Genomic DNA, 19,309 nt, shown 5'->3' with positions numbered 1-19,309 from the left:
AGCTGGAGAGAAATTCTGCCTCTAATCTCACCTGATTTAGATATTTTTTTAAAAAAGATTTTACTTATTTGAGAGAGAGAGAGCATGAGAGACCACAAGCAGGGGGAGGGGCAGAAGGAGAGGGAGAAACAGACTCTCCACTGAGCAGGAAGCCTGATATGGGGCTCCATCCCAGGACCATGGGACAACAACCTGAGCCGAAGGCAGATGCTTAACTGACTAAGCCACCCAGGCGGCCCATGATTTAGATGAGATATTTAGATGAGACTTTGGACTTCAGACTTCGGAGTTGATGCCAAAATGAGTTAAGACTTTTGGGGTTACTGGGATGGAATGAAAATATTTTTTATGTGAGAAGGATATGAATTGGGGGGCCAGGGTGGAATGTTATGAATTGAATATTTTTGTGCCCCCCCCATCCATATGTTGAAGCCCTAACCCCTAATGTGATGGTATTTAGAGATGGGAGCCTTTGGGAGGAAATTAGGGTTAGATGATGTCATGATGATATCACAGGGCTCCCATGACAGGATTCATATCTACATATGAAGAGACCACAGCATCCTCTCTCACACAACCGTATGAGGACACAGCAAGAACACAGCTGTCTGAAAGCCAGGAAGAAAGCTCTCACCAGGAACCAAATCTGCCAGCACGTTGATCTTGGATTTCCCTGCCTACAGAATTGTAAGAAATAAATTCCTGTTGTTTAAGCCACTCAGTCTATCGTATTTTGTTATAGGAGCCTGAGCTGAATAAGACAGGTTGTTCTTCTTCTATTGTGCTTGAGTTGTAAGAGTTCTTTATATATTCTGGACATTGACCCCTTATCAGCTATATGATTTGTAAAAGTTTTGATATAGACTAATTTATCTATTTTTGTTGTTGCCTGTGAACATCGGTTTTTAAAGACTTCATGGTTTGGGCTAATTATATTAAATGATTACTTTTAACCTAAGGCTTTCCCAATAAATGGCATTTGGTTAAAATAAGAGATAATTAATGCAACATCTTTTTTATTATGTGGAATTGGCATTAGTTTTAAATATTATGCTGTTTACTATTCAATTCTCTACAACACACCACAATTGAGCCTGCAAACTGAAAAGATGAGTTCAGGCATGCTCAGTGAAATGATGCTAACTCACTGCTGGTTTATTCTGTGGTAAGTGATGGGGAATGCCAGAGTAATCTGTAGTAGTCAGGCGCACAAAAAAAATCAACCTCTTACAGACCATCTTGTTATAAGGTGCATTACTGGCACTTAAAAGAAGTTTCTTTGCTTTGACTCAGACTAAAGCAATTAGATTTAGAAATAGCCTGGGAAACATACTAAATGTAAGAAATTACAACAGGCAAGTAAATTTTAAAAAACGGGTGCTACCAGGTTTTTCTTCATTCCTTCTTGGTATAAATGATCCTTTTCTTTTAAATAGAAGATGCCTACAAAAACACTCTGCTTGTCCTATTAATGATTTATTGCCAACAACTTTAAAAACAGTGGTCTTTATGGTTCTTAATGGCTTGACAATTCAGGACTGTGAATGAGAGTAAACTTGCATTGCCTCATCATTATGTAATTTTTGGAACAACAATTATCCCAGTAGATGGCAAGTCAATATGTAAAGCTTGAAGTTAACCCAACGATCTTTACATCTGGCCTAGTAGAAAATTCAGAATCTTTTGGAATCCTCTTTTCACTCTAATGGGAATAAGATTATGGTGCCTCTGGTAATCATTCAGCTAAATTTTTTTTCTGGGTTTCTATCTCTAAGCCCTATGCAAAAGAATGACTTTTCACTGTCAATCTTCCAAGAGAGTGAGAAATTAAGCTTCAAGCCAAATTTTTCATGCTAACCAAGACAGAAAAAATACTGTCAATAAACCTCAGTTATTGATGAAAAGGAACTATTTTTATATAAACTTGTAGTTTACAAGAGTGGTATACAGCAACAAACACTTGATAATTCATTATTAAGGAAGCATTCTCTTCAGCCAGGTTCTCCACATTGAGCATGCTTCTTGTGTACTTCCTCTTTATCATACAGAACGGCTCATGCGATTGTGTTCAGAGAATACAAGTTTGGTAGCATTTAAATGACCATCCTGAACTTACCAGAACTGTATCCTGAGGAAAAAAGTTGATTTATAAAACCATTTAAAGGAGATAACAAAAATATTTATATACTTCCTAAATATCTCACAGAATCTTTTTCTTTTTTCTTTTAATGACAGCAGGTATTGGTACCCTTTTAACAATACACCCACTACTCTGTGAGTATTCATTGTATTTGAAGGGCTGGGTAAGTTACTCAGTATATCCTTTGTATTTAGGAAGTGAAATATTGACCAATCTATAAGAATTTAAATATCTACCAAAATGAATGATAAACCTAAGTACAAAACTGAAGGCTGAAATGTTCAGTCGATATTTTCCTAAAAGGTAATGAAAATTTACTTTTTTATTACTCAAAATAGTTCTCTAGACTTGGGTAAAAATTGGGCCAATATTGGCATACCTGCACTTTCTTAAAGCAATCTACCATTTTACGTATGTATTTATGTATGAATGTATAATTGACATACAACATTATATTAGTTTCATGTGTACAACATAATGCAATCTACCATTTTAAATCTCTGAGTCAGTAACTGGATTCTTAAGAGACCAATTAAGCTTCTTGGGAAACCAGGATAAGCTAATCTGAAAAGACTAAGAAAGAATTAGAGAAAAAACATTAACTACAGAAATGCTATAGAATATAATGAACACAATACCTCCGGGGCTGTGACCGGCATTCCTCCTCCCCACTGTCTGCCTCCTGCATAGACAGGAAAATGATAAAAAAAAAAATTAAAATCTGAGGTCTCATATCATAGTATCAACGATAAAATTTTACTAAGCTTTACATGTAGGAATATCTCACTCATCTTGTGCACTTGAACAAATTCTCTCCATAAATAGCAACTTAAACCAACATGGAAGGTTGATATGTATCAGAATTTATTTCTGGAGGAAACTTCAACAATAGCCGACAAATTTCATTGATAACAAAATGCCCAAAGTTGAAAGAATTACCTCTGAAAACCAACTAAAGATGTTATGCCACTGTTATGCTACTTCAGATTCAAAATGAGTGGGCATTCTGATTGCCACCAACAAATCTCATCGAGATGATCTATTAATAATTCTGATTCCCAAAGAACAACCTAAACAGTGAGCCACTTCACAAACTGCACATGATCAAATCACGAATAGAATCACCCTCAACACAAAGGCTACTAGTTATTGAATATTTATAATGTGCCAGGCTCCTTGCTCTACACTTTAAGTACACTGTCCTACTTATTACTTATAAATTTAGAAGGCTGAGGGGTGCCTGGGGGGCTCAGTTGGTTAAGTATCTGACTCTTGGTTTCTGCTCGGGTGACGATTTGGGGGTTGTGAGATCGAGCCCAGCACTGGGCTGCACGCTCAGCGCAGAGTCTGCTTGGGATTCTCTTTCCCTCACCCTTGCCCCTGCCCTTGCTTGTGCACGCTTTCTCTCTAAAATAAATAAATAAACAAACAAATAAAATCTTAAAATTCAGAAGGCTGATGGTACTACATTTCTTACTGATTCACACACACACACACACACACACACACAGAGCTTAGGATAAATATATTCAATCAATGATAGCTCAATCAATGAAAAAGCACTGAATCATAGTTTAATTGCAATATTTATTTTTTCTTAGTGGCACATAAAATAATTGAGGGTGTTAGAACATGGCAATTTAGATTCAATGAAGTATGGATTTTACAGATGAAGAAACTGAAATTCACAAAGAGGAACTAAATAAGTTGCCCAAGGAAACTCATATGGTGAAGCTAGAATTAAAGCTGATAAAATACTGCCTCCTAACACATTGAAAAAGCATATCATTTACTCCTCCCTGGCCTAGGTGAGGTCATATAAGTTATTACACAGATTTTCATGTACACAAGAATATTGACATAAAGGAAAAGTGAGAAAAGATGTGAGAATTAATAATACTAAGGTGCTAAGATCTTCGATAAGTTTGTTCCCTGACATTTTATATTTGTTTTTTGGTCACTTTTGCTCTATTTGGTGAATATAAAAACTGAAAGACAAAAATAATTTCAAACAGTGTGTACTGTCTGCCACTGAGCCACCTACATTTTCGAGTTTATGGAACCAAACCCATTCACCTCTACATCACTCTGTCTCCATTCCTCGTCAGCTACTATTACTTAAAACTCTACACTTTTATTCTCATTTTATTTTTGTTATTGATTTCAGGCAGCTTATTATTTTACACAAAGGGAAGAAGGCAGCAAAGATTCTACCCACAGAGAGAAGACAGGTTAAATGTCATAGTGTGCTAAACTATTTGCCTGTAGGGGAGGTTTTAGGTTCAGAAGTATTCCTTTTAGGGATTGAAAAGAAGGGTGTTAAAAGGAAAAGAATTAATTGCCTCTAGAGTCAACAGAACCTGGAAAGTTTGCAAGAAAGAAAATGAAAAGATTCAGATAAGCAAATGTAAATGTTAGATTTTGAGGCCCAAGGGAACTATAATATAGAGAAATGATTTCCTGGAATGTCATTTAACAAATAGTGCTTCATTATTGTTATTACTAGTTAACAGAGCTCAACTTCGTAATGTATTCTTACCATATTTTTTAATTGTATGAAAACTATATAAAGGGTATATTTAAGAAAAATGTAAGTTATCAGGTGCAATAATACAATGAATATCTGTGAACACTTAAGAGCTAGACTAGTATGGGGGCACCTGCGTGGCTCAGATGGTTGAGCATCTAACTCCTGGCTTCGGCTCAGGTCATGATCATAGGGTTGTGAGATCGAGCCCCATGTTGGGCTCTGCGCTTAGCATAGAGTCTGCTTGAGATTCTTTCCTTCTCCTATTCCTTCCCCCTCAGCGCCTCAACCTGTTCACATTCTCTCTCTAAAATAAATAAAATCTTAAAAAAAAAAACCCTTAAAATAAAAAGAGCTAGACTAGTACTGATACCTTTGCATCTGTGTGCTTATTACCTATCTCCATTCTTATCCTTCCCCCAAGATGTGACTACTATCTTGAATTTTAAGTTTATAATTTTCTTGTTCTCACTCTACCATAAAAAATTTCAAACATAAAAAAAGGTTGAAAGACTGTATAGTGAATCTGTATATTCACCATATGTATTCTACCATTAATATTTTATATACTTTATCACATATTAATTTGTCTGCCTTTCCATCAATCTACCTTCTTTTTGATGCATTTCAAAGTAGGTTACAGACATCAGTACATTTGCCATTAAATGTGTATAATTAATTAGAATTCAGTATTACAGTTTTTGCCTTTTACAGTAAAATTTATATACAATGAAATGCACAAATCTTAAGTGCACCATTCAATGAGTTTTGAAAATGTATATATTTGTGTAACTAAAACTTGTATCAGGAAGCAAAACATTTCTATCACTTCAGAAATTTTTCCTGTACCTCTTCTCAGTCAACACCTGGCACCATCCACCCCTAGAGGCAACCACTGTTCTGATTTTTCTATCACAACTTCCCCACCCCCAAATTAGCACATAGCATATAATTCCATTTATATGATTCCACTGTTCATATAAATGGAATCATATAGTATGTACTCTTTTGTACAAGGCTTCTTTTACTCAGCATTGTTTTGAGATTCATCCATGTTGTTGCATTTAACAGAAGCTCATTCCTTTTTACTCCTGAGGATTCCATTGTATGAATATACCACAGTTTGTTTATCTCCTACTGATATATGTGCTTGGGGTGTTTGAATTTTTATCTATTATGAATAAAGCTGTTATATGAGCATTCCTTTGTTTTTTTTTTAAAGATTTATTTATTTTAAAGGGAGAGAGAGCACACGAGCAGGGGGAGGGGTAGAGGAAGAGGGAGAGAGAATCTCAAGCGGACTCCCTACTGAGTGTGGAGCCTGATGCAGGGCTTGATACCAGTGCCCTGAGATCATGACCTGAGCTGAAACCAAGAGCTGGAGGCTTAACCGACTAAGCCACCCAGGAACCTGCTTCTGTGTTTTTTTTTGTGGAAATATGTTTTTGTTTCTCTTGGATAATGGGATAGATGCATGCATGGTTTTATAGGAAATTGCCAAGCCTTTTCCCAGAGTGCTTGTAACACTTTACACTTATCAATAATGTCTGAAAGCTGCAATTACAGTTTGTTTAGTAATTTTCTTCTCCAATGGTTATTGTTTTCCATGTCCTCAGAAACTTTTGCTTACCCTTTAGTCACAAAAATACTCTACCATATTTTTTAAAATGTTGCACAAGGTATTTTCTTCCTCCTCCTCTTCTTTTTTTGAAGATTTTATTTATTTATCTGAGACAGAGAGAGAAAGAGAGCGAGAGAGTGTGCATGAATGGGGGCAGGAGCAGAGAGAGAGAGGGATAGACTTGGGGCTCGATCCCACATCCCTGAGATCATAATCTGAGCTAAAACCAAGAGTTATACACTCAACTGACTGAGCCACCCAGGCGCCCCTACTCTACCATACTTTTTAGCAAAAGCTTTATGGTTTTTATATAAGGTCTATGACCCATCCTGAAAAAATATTTGTATATGGTGTGAGTAGGAGGTTCATTTTTTTCCACATGGATATCTAGTTTCAAGTACCATTTGTTGAAGACTTTCCTTTCCCCATTGGATTACTTGGCTCCTTTGTAAAAAAAAAAAAAATCAAATGATTGTATAGGTGAAGTCTACTTCAGGGTTCTTTATTCGGTTGCATTGATCTATTTGTCAGTCTTTATGCCAGGACCACATTATCTTGACTACTGTACTTTATAGTACGTTTTGAAGGAAATACAAATCCTCCAACTTGATTCTTCTTTCTCAAGATTGCTTTATCTTCTAATAAGACTTTCTGTCTTGAAATCTACTTTATCTGATATTAATATAGCCACTATAGGCTTATTTATGCTCACCGTTTGCAAGACATATTTTCCAATCTCTTTATATTTTAAAGACTGTCTCTTATAAACAAAATATAGTTGCATCTTGGGGAGCTTGGGTGGTGCATTTGGTTGAGTGCCCAACTCTTGGTTTCAGCTCAGGTCACGGTCTTGGGGTTGTGGGATTCAGCTCCGCATTGGGTTCTGTACTCAGTGTGGAGTCTGCTTGAGACTCTCTCTCTCCATCTACCCCCCTCCCAACACTCTCTCTCTCTGAAATAAATAAATAAATCTTTAAAAAAATAAAGTCGCATCTTCCTTTGTCTATTGTGACAATCTTTGCCTTTTAATTGTAGTGTTTAGTTCAATGACGTTTAATGTAATTTGATACGGTCAGATTTGGGTCTATAATGTTACTATTTATTTTCAGTTTGTCACCTACAGTTTTATTACTCTATTCCTCCTTTTCTGTCTTCTTTTGCATTATTTGAATATTTTTTTAGAATTTCATTTTTATTTACTTTATTGGTTCTACCTCATTTCATTATTTTTTAATTCCATTGTCTTTTTAATTACATCTATATTCTTAAACAATATACCATTTAGTTTTGATTGTTTAAGAGCTTTAAAAATTGTACTATATGTATGTAGTCTTCCCAATATGCTTTTTAAATAGTATTATGCAAACAAGATCATTCACTTATTACATATAACTATATTTCATTTTACTGGGGCAAAAGACTATATTATATGCACATATCAAAGTTTATCCATTCTACTTATATTGATTGCTCCCAATTTTTGGTGACATCAACTATGCCACTATAAACATTCTTGTACATGTCTTTTGGTCTACATGCATAAGAGTGTCAACACAGGATATATACCAAGCAGTGGAATTGCAGGGTCACAGAGTAAATAAAGGTTAACATTCACAAGATAGTGCCAAATTATTTCCCAAGGTGGTTGTGCTGATTTATACTCCCACTCTGAAATTGTTTCGGTTGATCTAAATTCTAGCCAACACCTGGAATCATCGTTTTTATTTTTTGCCAATGGTCTCAATGTGCTTTGCCTTGATTACTAATAAGGTTGAGCAACCTTTTATGTTTATGGCCTATTACTAACTTCATGCCCTTCCCTTTATACCTAAAAGGAACGACCAAAAAGGGGATATTCAAATTATTTTCAGCTCTTTGGTGGATTTTTTTTTAAGATTTATTATTTTAGAGAGAGAGAAAGAGGGAGAGAGAGAGAAAGTGCACATGAGTTGGGGAGAAAGGGCAAAGGGAGAGGGACAGAGAGAATCTCAAGCAGATTCTCTGATGAGCACGGAGCCTGACATGAGGCTCAATCCCACGATCCTGAAATCATGATCTGAGCCAAAATCAAGAGTCTGATGCTTAACCAACTGAGCCACCCAGGTGCCCTGGATTTTTTTACCTGTGAGAATTGTGATGAGAGTATATGGAGAAATAAAAAGCAAAAACATCCTTGATGCTTCCTTAGTGGCCACACACAGACAAAATTAGTTATATCTACAGAGGCATATTTTATTTAATAAGCACCATAATTAGACTTATTTAAGAATACAATGCTAATAAGTGGTCTAGATAGGATTTGAACTCAGGTCTATCTTTCTGTTATAACTAACTTCCTCCAAACTAAAAATCTGACTTTGTACCTATATCCAAAGATAGAGGGTAGGGAGGGAGCCACAAAGGAAAGCATTTCTTTTTTCATGGCTTATAATAAAATAATATCCTTTGTCATTTTTCTTCTATGAGTTCTACACTTTAAAATAGTGCCAAAGGAGTGGAAAATTCCTTGGGCACACACCAAAAGGCAAGTCAGAGTAGTGCTTCTACTACAAGATCCTCAACTTTGTCTTTCTTTTTTTATTTTTTGTTATCATTTTTGATTATGTTATGTTAGTCACCATAGAGTACATCATTAGTTTTTGATGTAGTGTTCCAGGATTCACTGTTTGTGTATAATACCCAGTGTTCCATGCAATACATGCCCTCCTTATATACAATGAATTATTACTCAACTTTGTCTTTCTTTCTTAGATTAATATTACAATAGTCAGGGCAATGAATGATTTTCTTCCCATTGCTATTACTTAGAAAAAAAAACCAGTATATATCAAGGTATTGTAGGCCTTAGAGTAAAATGGATTTAAAAGAAATGAAGAAAATGCCCAATTATGTTTCTTTCAGTAGAATTCATTGCCACAAAAGCAAAAATAAAACACGGCTTATTCAGTAAGAATAAGTCATGCAGTTATCTTGAATAGTGGCACTTAAATGGTAGCTAAAGGTACAAGGCCTACTATTCTATTCTAACAAGTTCATATGACAGATATAACCAACTACGTTGTCAAATAACTTCACACATTGTCAGGAAAAAGAAAAAAAGCCAAATAGTCAAGCTGCTCAGAACATTAGAAATTACCAGGAGAAAAGTATAGAGGTAGCTCTTAGTTTCTTCTTAGTGAACGGAATCATTTCTAATGTGTAAGGAAGAGATCTAATTAATTAAATGACTGAATTACATGTTTGTTGCTCTTTTTATATCGCACAGTCCTATTGTTAAATAATTAGTTTTTGATGCTCTTAAGAAAAATTCAACCTATAAACAATATGGTATGAGATTCTAAATGTGCATTTAATTTTAGGGTTATTCAGGAACCATTAACTATGAACTGAAAGATTAATGCATTCTTATGAATCTATTACCTGAGCATAAAAGTAGGTTGCTAAGTAAAAGATGTTTGGAAAAATGTAAGCATCCAAGTGGTATTTGCTGATGAGTAGGCTGGGGAGAGAGATGTGCTGCTAGCCTTGAAAAACACTGCACTAGATAGGTGTTAAGTACCTTCCCAAACCTTATTGTTTAAGATTATTTACACTTTCCATATTCTCCAATCCAAGTGGACTCATTCATTATACTTCAAAGGTACCTATTAACTTCCTTTGTCCACACTATTTCAACAAAGTGGAAGGCCCCTCTCCCCTCCTACATCCCTCCCCAGCTTTGAAAGATGGTTTCAAAGCCTTAAGTTCATGACATTTTAAAAAAATCACCTGAGAGGCTGTCAGTCTCCCTCCAAACTTGACAGTTACTATGCATCTTTCTTGTGGCAACACCCAGTTCTGTTTCTGGGTTACCATTGGGAGCTGTTGCTGGGTGTCTTTTGTCTACAATCCTTTATTAATTTTTTTTAAAAGATTTTATTTGTCAGAGAGAGAGAGAGAAAGACACACAGAGAGAGGCAGAGAGGGACAGCACAAGCAGGGGGAGCGTGCCTGATGCAGCACTTGATCCTAGGACCCTGGGATCATGACCTGAGATGAAGACAGACGCTTAATAGACAGAGCCACTCAGGCATCTCCAAAATTTATTTAATATGTGCAACTTAACTCACCCACTTGTGAAAATTTCAGAATTGCTACACTGTCTTTTCTATCATCAGAGATTCAACTCTTTGAGGCTACTTGGTTTTAAAAAGCAACAAGTCTTCCTGTGTTGTGAACCTGTTATATCTGACAAGCATGCAATATGAAAACTTTACAAGGTTTCTAACTCTGGCTCCCTTTACAACTTTTTTAATAACAAAAATCTCCAGGTCTCATGCTTACCAATTTTTGTTCCTTACCTTTGAGGTGGGGCCAATGGTGTGCTGGGGCTGGTTAGTAGGCTCACGAGAGCCAATTGTTAGATTTTTTAGGAATCTTGTGACATTCACAAGATTCAGAAGACATTCACATTGGTAGCTTGAAAGTGGCCAAGGTGGGAGTATTTATCAGAAAAATGCTACAAACAGCCCCCACCCAGAACAGGTTTTTAAACATTTACCAGTACACCGTGAGGTATGCAGCCCAAGAATGTGTACATTTAAAAAGCTTCGTAGGTAACTAACAAGCAGTTAAAGATTGAAAACCTTTCTCTTAAACGTTTGGAAAAACATTAAAAAGCCTGGGGTACACATAGCTACTACTCCCTCAAGGTAACTGTGCTAGGTACCAGGGAGATCTGTGATGATAGGAACTTAGCTCTCCAAAAGCATCTACTGTTCCCCTCCCCAGACTGTAAGGTCTGTAAGGGCAGGACTATGTTTGCATAGTGACAGTCATGCTCAGTAGATATTGATGAATTAATAAATATTGCCCAAGGTACCATAACCTTGGTATCAGAATTAGGTATCACAACCTAGTACATGGCAGAATGGACTAAACCTTAGGCTAATTTCAATATATCATGTGCCTCATCTCCATTAAATTTTTGGTCATATCCTTGGTCTGTCAATCCAAGATGAGTGCTTAAAATGGGGGTAGAGAGCAAGCAGAACCCACCATAAAGTAATAAGACTATGCCTCTGTGCCATCTTTTGGTTCTCCATAATTTAAAGTGTTTTCATAACTATTATTCATTTGAGCCACCCTGGGATGAATGCTATGCAAGTATGATTAGAGACTTGCTTTTCAGCTAAAGAAACTTCCTCATGAAAGTGTGATAATTTGCTCAAAGTAACCTAAGAGTAAGCAGCAGAGTCAAGATTCTGTCTAACAAGGTCAAATATCTCTTCTGCCAGAACAAGCTGCTTCTCTTGTATCAAAAGAATACTTTGGGGGCAGTGATAGGGGCCTGCTCCTAAGACCTTGTCTTTGCGTTCTCTCCCTGTCCAAATTCTGTTCCCTTCTACTCAAGTGAAATACCATATCTCACTCTCTTGACGACTCCACCATTGGTCCATTTCCCTCTTTGTAGCCTGAGCCCTCAATATGGACATATGGTCTAATGTTCAGCCAGGACACAGTGGTACAACTATACTAATTGTTTAAACATTGAAATACTTCTGTACCAGATGGTAAATAGTAGCTGTCTACCACCTCTCAGAATGTTTTCAAGATCCAATAACAAACAGAATGATGCCTGGCACAGCAGAGGATTTCCATGTCTTGCTCCTGCCTATTCTGATTGGTTTATAGGCATGCCATACTAGTTGCTAAATATTTTGAATATCATCTCTACCTACCTACAGCAAATCTTTTCTGTGCTCTAAATTTTGATTTTAAAATTTTGATCTTCGTTCTGTTTAAGCTTCACCCTGGAGATAATGCCTGCATGCCCCTTTCACCTATATCACCTGTTCTGTTTTTTGTATGTCCTGTTAGCCACATTTCAATTGCTTAGACTGCCTTTTGGTTTTAGTACCAGCCCTCTGCGACACATGATTACCATGCCCCCCCCAAGGAATTTAAAAATATAAAAGGCATTGATAACATTGGAGGAGGCTAAGTAAATTAACCAAAGTTACAACTTGAACCATTATTCAGAAATAAGGCCAAAAAAGACTCTGAAAAGCCAAAGAAATCTTGAGAAAAAAGAACAAAGCTGAAGGTATCACAATCCCAGATTTCAAACTATACTACAAAGCTATAGTAATCCAAGCAGTAAGGTAGTGGCATAAAAACAGATACATAGGTCACTGGACTAGAACTGAGAACCCAGAAATAAACCCACTCTTAAACTGTCAATGTGCTCCTGCAACAAAGGAGGCAACAATATACAATGGGGAAAAGACAGTTTCTTCAATAAATGGTTTCAATAAAAATTGAACAACTACATGTGAAAGAATGAAACTAGACCTTTCCCATTCTACACACAAAAATAAATTCAAAATGGCCTGAAGACCTAAATGTAAGACATGAAGCCATAAAACTCTTAAAAGAAAACAGGCAGTAGTCTTTTCGACATCAACCTTAGCAATATTTTTCTGGATATGTCACCCAAGGGAAGGGAAACAAGCAAAAATACACAATCGGGACTACATAAAACAAAAAGCTTTTGCACAGCAAAGGAAATCATCAACAAAACAAAAAGGCAACCTACTGAATGGAAGAAGATATTTGCAAATGACATTACTGATAAGGGGTTAATATTCAAGATATATAAATAACTCACAGAACTCAACACCCCAAAACAATACGATTAAAAACTGGGCAGAGGACCTGAATAGACATTTTTTCAAAGAAGACTTATGATGGCCAACAGATACATGAAAAGATGTTCAACATCACTGATCATCAGGGAAATGCGAATCAAAGCCACAACGAGATCATAACCTCAGTCAGAATGGCTAAGCAGTCAGAATGGCTAGTATCAAAAACATAAGAAATAAATGTTAGCAAGGATGTGTAGAAAAGGGAACCCTCCTCGTGCACCGTTGGTAGGAATGTCAAGTGATATAACCACTCTGAAAATACAGTTCCTCAAAAAACTACAAATAGAAATCCTTGATGTGAGTTGCAAAGTTGCAAAGGGCAGAGATCTAGGCCTGATCCCATGGGGAAGCTAGGGAAGGTATTTATCAGCGTCTTAGAAAATGGAACAAAATAATAAATATGTTCCTTTGGTGGTAATAAAAATTCTTTAAGGAAGCACAGTCTAAAATTTGGAAAGCCAATCAAGAGAAATGAGGTACTCTTCCTAAAGCCAGAGGATATTGCTCAATATAACCCAGATCTCCACTAGAGGGCAGACAAGTCAAGGCTTATTCTGTGGTTGAACCAGAGAAACTGCAACCACAGAAAATGCTGAGAAAATATCATGTGTTGTTTAAAGACATGTTTCAGTGCTTTCAACCTTGGACAGAGCCTTTAGCCAGTATATAAATCTTTCACAGAATAACCTTCTGTGGTATAAGATGCTTCTTAATTGCAAAACGGACCACTAGAAAAGTTATACATTAGAAACCTGAATTAGCTGACAGGGACATGTGCTTATACGCCACAAACATACCCCAAATGCCAACAGCAGCACTCATCACTGGCTACCTTACCTCAAGCTTCCCCTCCCATCTCAGGCACATCCTAATCATCACTCAAGCCAATGACTAACAATGTGTATACTAGCTGGACCATGATTTCAACCTAGGCTCTCCTTTTGGTCAACTTAAGATGTGCTTGGTCTTAAAGGACTCACTCCTTTAAAGTCCGAGTGAGGTGAGGTCACCAGATAGAGGTTCTTATATATACATTTGACTTAGTAAGCTGAGGAGCTGTCATATGGGGGTATTGGTGGGAATCCTCAGGTCTCACTAACATAGCATGAATATTAACTTCCAAATAAGAGGGTTGTGAATGCCATGGAACTTTTTAGATGCTAAGGCTAGATTTTTTAAAGTACCTAAACACTTTGCTGTTGCTGTTTTGATCTCTTGCAAAATGTCTGTCATTAAAGGTGCAAGGGCAGTAGTAGGTTGACTTTCTGCCATTAGCTGGAAGTAGTTTTCTTCTACTCTTGACCAATGCTAGTGTCACAAGTATTTTCTTTCTCCTTGGAAAATGACAACAGTTAGTTTCTTGAAAATGGTAACATTTGGTTTCAGATATTAGGTACCTAATTAGGTAAATTTTGCTATCCTGAAATTCTGGTAGTATCTTCAACAAGACAGGCCATTGCGTATCTTGGACTTTGCTATACTGTTCGCTCTGCCTATAATACACTTCATTCCTTTCTTTCCTTGCCTACTTCTACTCAAGTATAGTGGAACAGATCCCTCAACCAAGGTGTCCCATTTTACATGTTGTAGATTCAGTCTTCAAACATTATTTACTATATATAATTTAAATACAAAAATGTAGTAAAAATTCCTAGCACAAGAATATTCATAGCCATACCTGTTGCATATTTTCCCATGGTCAATCATTTTAGAGGCTTACATAACAGAATTCTGATAGAACTAAAGACGAATGGGGCAATGTTCTCAATAACAGGAATTAGTGACCTAATCATCATTCTCTTCTTTTAGGAATGCATTCTATTTATTTTATTTTCTGGGACTGGTGATAGTTACCTCTAACCCTCGTAGAAAATAAAACAATAGAAAGACCCATTAAACTGTGAGCTTTTTGAAGACAGAGACCATGTTTTGTCTTCATATCTAAGTACCTGGCACATAGTATTTGTCTTGTTTTTTGTTGTTGTTGTAAACATCTTTATTGAGATATAATTCATATACCATACAATTCACCTATTTATTTTTTAGTATCTTCACATGGTTGAATATGTTAAGTATGTGGTCACACGTTTTAAAAACATGCCGTATATTCAAATATAAAAGGATATACACAGAGAGGAAAATAGCAAAATAAATAAAGTAAAATAAAGTCTAATGACAAACTGAGAAAAATAGTTTCACCATATATAAAACAATGGATTAATAGTTTCAATAAACAAAGAATTCCAATGAATCCAATAAAAAGAGGCAAAAACCCCCAAAGAAAACTGGACAAAGATAATTCACAGGGTCTGAAAAGGAGGTAAAAATGGGCTGAAAAGGAAGTAAAAATATGGTTAGCTTGAAATAAAAAACACACAAAAATTCAAATAAAGATGCTGTACCATATTTTTTCTATTAAATTATTTAAGATAAAACAGATAATAATGTGCAATACTGTCAAGAGATCATGAAAATGGGCAATGTTTTTGGCACTATCAAGAGCTTTAAAATTGGTCCTATTTTTGACCTTACAGTTTCACGTCTAGAAATGTATTCTAGAAAAAAACAAAAACAAAACAGAAATACCCCCAAAGATTTATATACAAGGATACCAAATACAGACTATTCATAATAGCAAACAAGCTGTAAGCCACCTTAATGTACAAAGACAAGAGAAGTTGAGTAAATTAAGAAACTGCTAAACAATAGAATTTTATTAAGCCCTAAGTTTATACTGTTTATTTAAAATGAGAACATGATCAGGGGCGCCTGGGTGGCACAGCGGTTAAGCGTCTGCCTTCGGCTCAGGGCGTGATCCCGGCGTTATGGGATCGAGCCCCACATCAGGCTCCTCCGCTGTGAGCCTGCTTCTTCCTCTCCCACTCCCCCTGCTTGTGTTCCCTCTCTCGCTGGCTGTCTCTATCTCTGTCGAATAAATAAATAAAAAATCTTAAAAAAAAAAAAAAGCTTTAAAATGAGAACATGATCAGAATGTGAGGATTACTGAAAAAAAGGTAGGTTTCTTATGGGATGTGGGTGATAAGTGGTAAATTTCTTCTTTATCATCATTTATATTCTCTAAACTTTCTACAATGATCATGTATTATAATCAGAAAAAAAACCTTTAAAAATGTGGAGTAAGGACATGGGAGAAATGTACAGATTCCTATTCCTTTTCTTTTCTTAATTAGATGTCTTCTGATATATTAGATAGAAGATTACACATATCATCAAACCAATGTTTTAAAAGAGACATAATTAATAAGTTGGAAGATCAACCAATAAAAGCCTCTATTGGCAGGAGGCCACCTGAGTAAATGACATGCTCTTTTCTTCCTCTTTGAACAGCAGCTTCTCGTTATAGCCATGTGAACTCAACTTGAGTTCACAACTTTTCTTATTTAATGTTCTTTTTCTCTAGGGATACAAGTCCTTCAGGGTCATGCCCCAGTGTGGTAGGAATTACTGAAATCAAAGGATGAATATAAATCATATTCCCAGGGCATCAGTTTTACTTGATTAGAAGTAATATTTTTAAATCTTTTTTTTTAAAGATTTTATTTATTTATTTGACAGAGATAGAGACAGCCAGCGAGAGAGGGAACACAAGCAGGGGGAGTGGGAGAGGAAGAAGCAGGCTCATAGCAGAGGAGCCTGACGTGGGGCTCGATCCCATAACGCCAGGATCACGCCCTGAGCTGAAGGCAGACGCTTAACTGCTGTGCCACCCAGGCGCCCCTAAATCTTTTTTTTTAAAGAGAGGGTAAGGGAGAGGGAGAGAGAGAGAATCTCAAGCAGGCTCTACACCCAGAGCGGAATCTGCTGGGGGGGGGTAGGGGGGGCTCAATCTCACAACTCTGAGGTCATGACCTGAGCCAAAATCGAGAGTCTGACGCTTAACCAACTGAGCCACCCAGGCACCCCAATAGGAAGTAATATTTTTATAGCAACAGAGACACAGATATATAAACATGAAACTTGAAGTAGACCATGAAAATTCAAATAAATCTCAGGCTTATAATAGACTTCTTTAAACTCTGTATACCCAGACTGAGAGAGGTTTCCTACTCACTCTCTTCTACTGTTAGAGAAACTTCTGGTGGAAAGATTTGAGAATTACTGCAGAGGGCTGCTGTGTTTAACTTTATTTACTTACGTATTTATGTATGTATGTATGTATGTATTTTTACGTAGGCCCTCTACCCAATGTGAGGCTTGAACTCACAGCCTTGAGATCAAGAGTCACATGTTCTACCAACTGAGCCAGCCAGGCACCCGTTGCTGTGTGTAACTTTAAAATAAAGCTTGCGCGGGATGCCTGGGTGGCTCAGTCAGTTAAGCCTAAGCCTTTAGCTCAGGTCATGATCCCAGAATGCTGGGAAGGAGTCCCACGACGGGCTCCTTGCTCAGCAGGGAGCCTGCTTCTTCCTCTACCTGCTGCTCCCCATGCCTGTGCGTGCTCTCTCTCTCCAATAAATAAATAAATAAATAAAATCTTTAAAAAATAAAATAAAGCTTGTGCCTAATATTGAGCAATTAACATATAAATTAAATTCTGGGGAGTGTGATCAGTTAATACATATGAAGAGAAGATTAGATGCTTCTGACTCCTTATTCTAATTCCTTGATCTACTCTAAGACTACAGGGCAAGCCACTTAATAACTTTATTTGGTTTCCATATACAAAACACTAAAAAACGAAAGCAGCGAAAAAGTTGATTGAGTACTTAAACAAACCCAGAGCCTCCAAGCCTACTTGAAATGAAACAGAGGTACTGAAGTGAAGAAAAAACCGTAAAGTTATAAATCAGAACGTGATCTAATTCATAATATAAGTTAGGCCTCGCTAGTAATCCTTGCTAACACACTGAACAGCATAAGGAATCCAATTATTAATAGTCCTCCACAGTTAAAACACCCCTGGCTTTATTTTATTAATGGAAATAAATGACAGGGGAAAAAAATTGGCAACTTATTGCACGAAGATTTAATTACACTCACAATCCCCATTGACAACCCAGCAACTCAGCTATAACAAGAGCACCTCCCCTACTAATATAAGTCTAACTAGAACTGCATGATTACAAAATGCTGTTTAAGAGAAAGGTAAAATCTTATGAGAGAGAACTATTCAGTCATCTGAATTTCCCCTCTAATTTATTAAAAATCAGAATCATGCATTGTCAATTTTTAAATTATCTAACCCACCTCAGAAGCTTCTTGGTTATTCATTCTTATGTGTCTATTGTTTTTCATTAAATACTTCCACAATGTCTCCCCATTTTCTCCTCCAGCCTCATTTTTACTTCCCTAAGGCTCCTATCTACCTTTCCCTTCCATTTTGCACAAACCTGAAGAAGTTCTCTCCTTGGTCCTTGAATTTTATACCTTGAGATAACTTTAGAAAATATTTATATTCTAAACTCTGGGAAAATATTATTGATGCATCTTTCCCACCATCCCCTCACCAGTTAACAGTCTAAGACAGAAGAAACTGTTATAACCAACTTTTCAATCTAATCCTTGTCTTCTTGTTCAGGATATACCTCATCAGTGATGTTCTGGGTCATTAAAATTCTGACAATCAAGACAAGTAACTACAGGAAGCCTGTGACGATATAGTCAGATTAGTTTGCTAATTATCCTGTTATCTATTAGTAATGTATTCTTTGATCTAGATTTTTCCCTCAAAACTGAATAGAACTGGGGAGAAAACAGGAGATAAAAAAGGCAAACAATTGAAGGCAAGAAGGCCATACCTGAAAGGAAGCCCATTCACCTATTTACAAATTCTAGTACAGAAAAGCCTAACTGAAAACATCTATCTTCATTGTCATTAGTTAGATATTTCCTCTTGAGAAACTAGTAATTCCCCAACAGGGATTTAGTTATATGTGAAAATTTAAAAAAAAAACAAAAACAGGGGCGCCTGGGTGGCACAGCGGTTAAGCGTCTGCCTTCGGCGAAGGGCGTGATCCCGGTGTTCTGGGATCGAGCCCCACATCAGACTCCTCCGCTATGAGCCTGCTTCTTCCTCTCCCACTCCCCCTGCTTGTGTTCCCTCTCTCGCTGGCTGTCTCTATCTCTGTCAAATAAATAAATAAAATCCTTAAACAAAACAAAACAAAACAAAAACAAAACAACAAACAACAAACAATAAAAAGAACCAGCAATGCCGTAAGAATGCAATTCCTGGAAGCAAAAGCAGTTTTTTTTTCTTTTTTAAGTTTTTAATTAATTATTTTTTTATGTAAAGTTCGATGATTCATTAGTTGCATATAACACCCAGTGCACCATGCAATACGTGCCCTCCTTACTACCCATCACCAGCC

At 36.7% G+C, this 19,309-nt stretch overlaps 1 protein-coding gene across 4 annotated transcripts in view; it reads right to left on the bottom strand.

Annotated features, from left to right (window-relative positions):
- Positions 1–19,309, bottom strand: part of SSH2 (slingshot protein phosphatase 2) — a 250,029-nt gene that overhangs the window by 145,764 nt on the left and 84,956 nt on the right. For all 4 annotated transcript variants that reach the window (XM_034640201.1, XM_002912307.4, XM_011225237.3 and 1 more), the window contains one exon: positions 2,779–2,822. In XM_034640201.1, coding sequence (XP_034496092.1) covers positions 2,779–2,822 — 44 coding nt within the window. Of the gene's footprint in view, positions 1–2,778; positions 2,823–19,309 lie in introns of those variants that run through there.

Source organism: Ailuropoda melanoleuca, chromosome 13 (assembly GCF_002007445.2).
Source record: "Ailuropoda melanoleuca isolate Jingjing chromosome 13, ASM200744v2, whole genome shotgun sequence".
Taxonomy (NCBI): Eukaryota; Metazoa; Chordata; class Mammalia; order Carnivora; family Ursidae; genus Ailuropoda; species Ailuropoda melanoleuca.
Note: the sequence above shows the minus strand (reverse complement) of the source record. Positions and strands in the feature narration are given on the sequence as shown.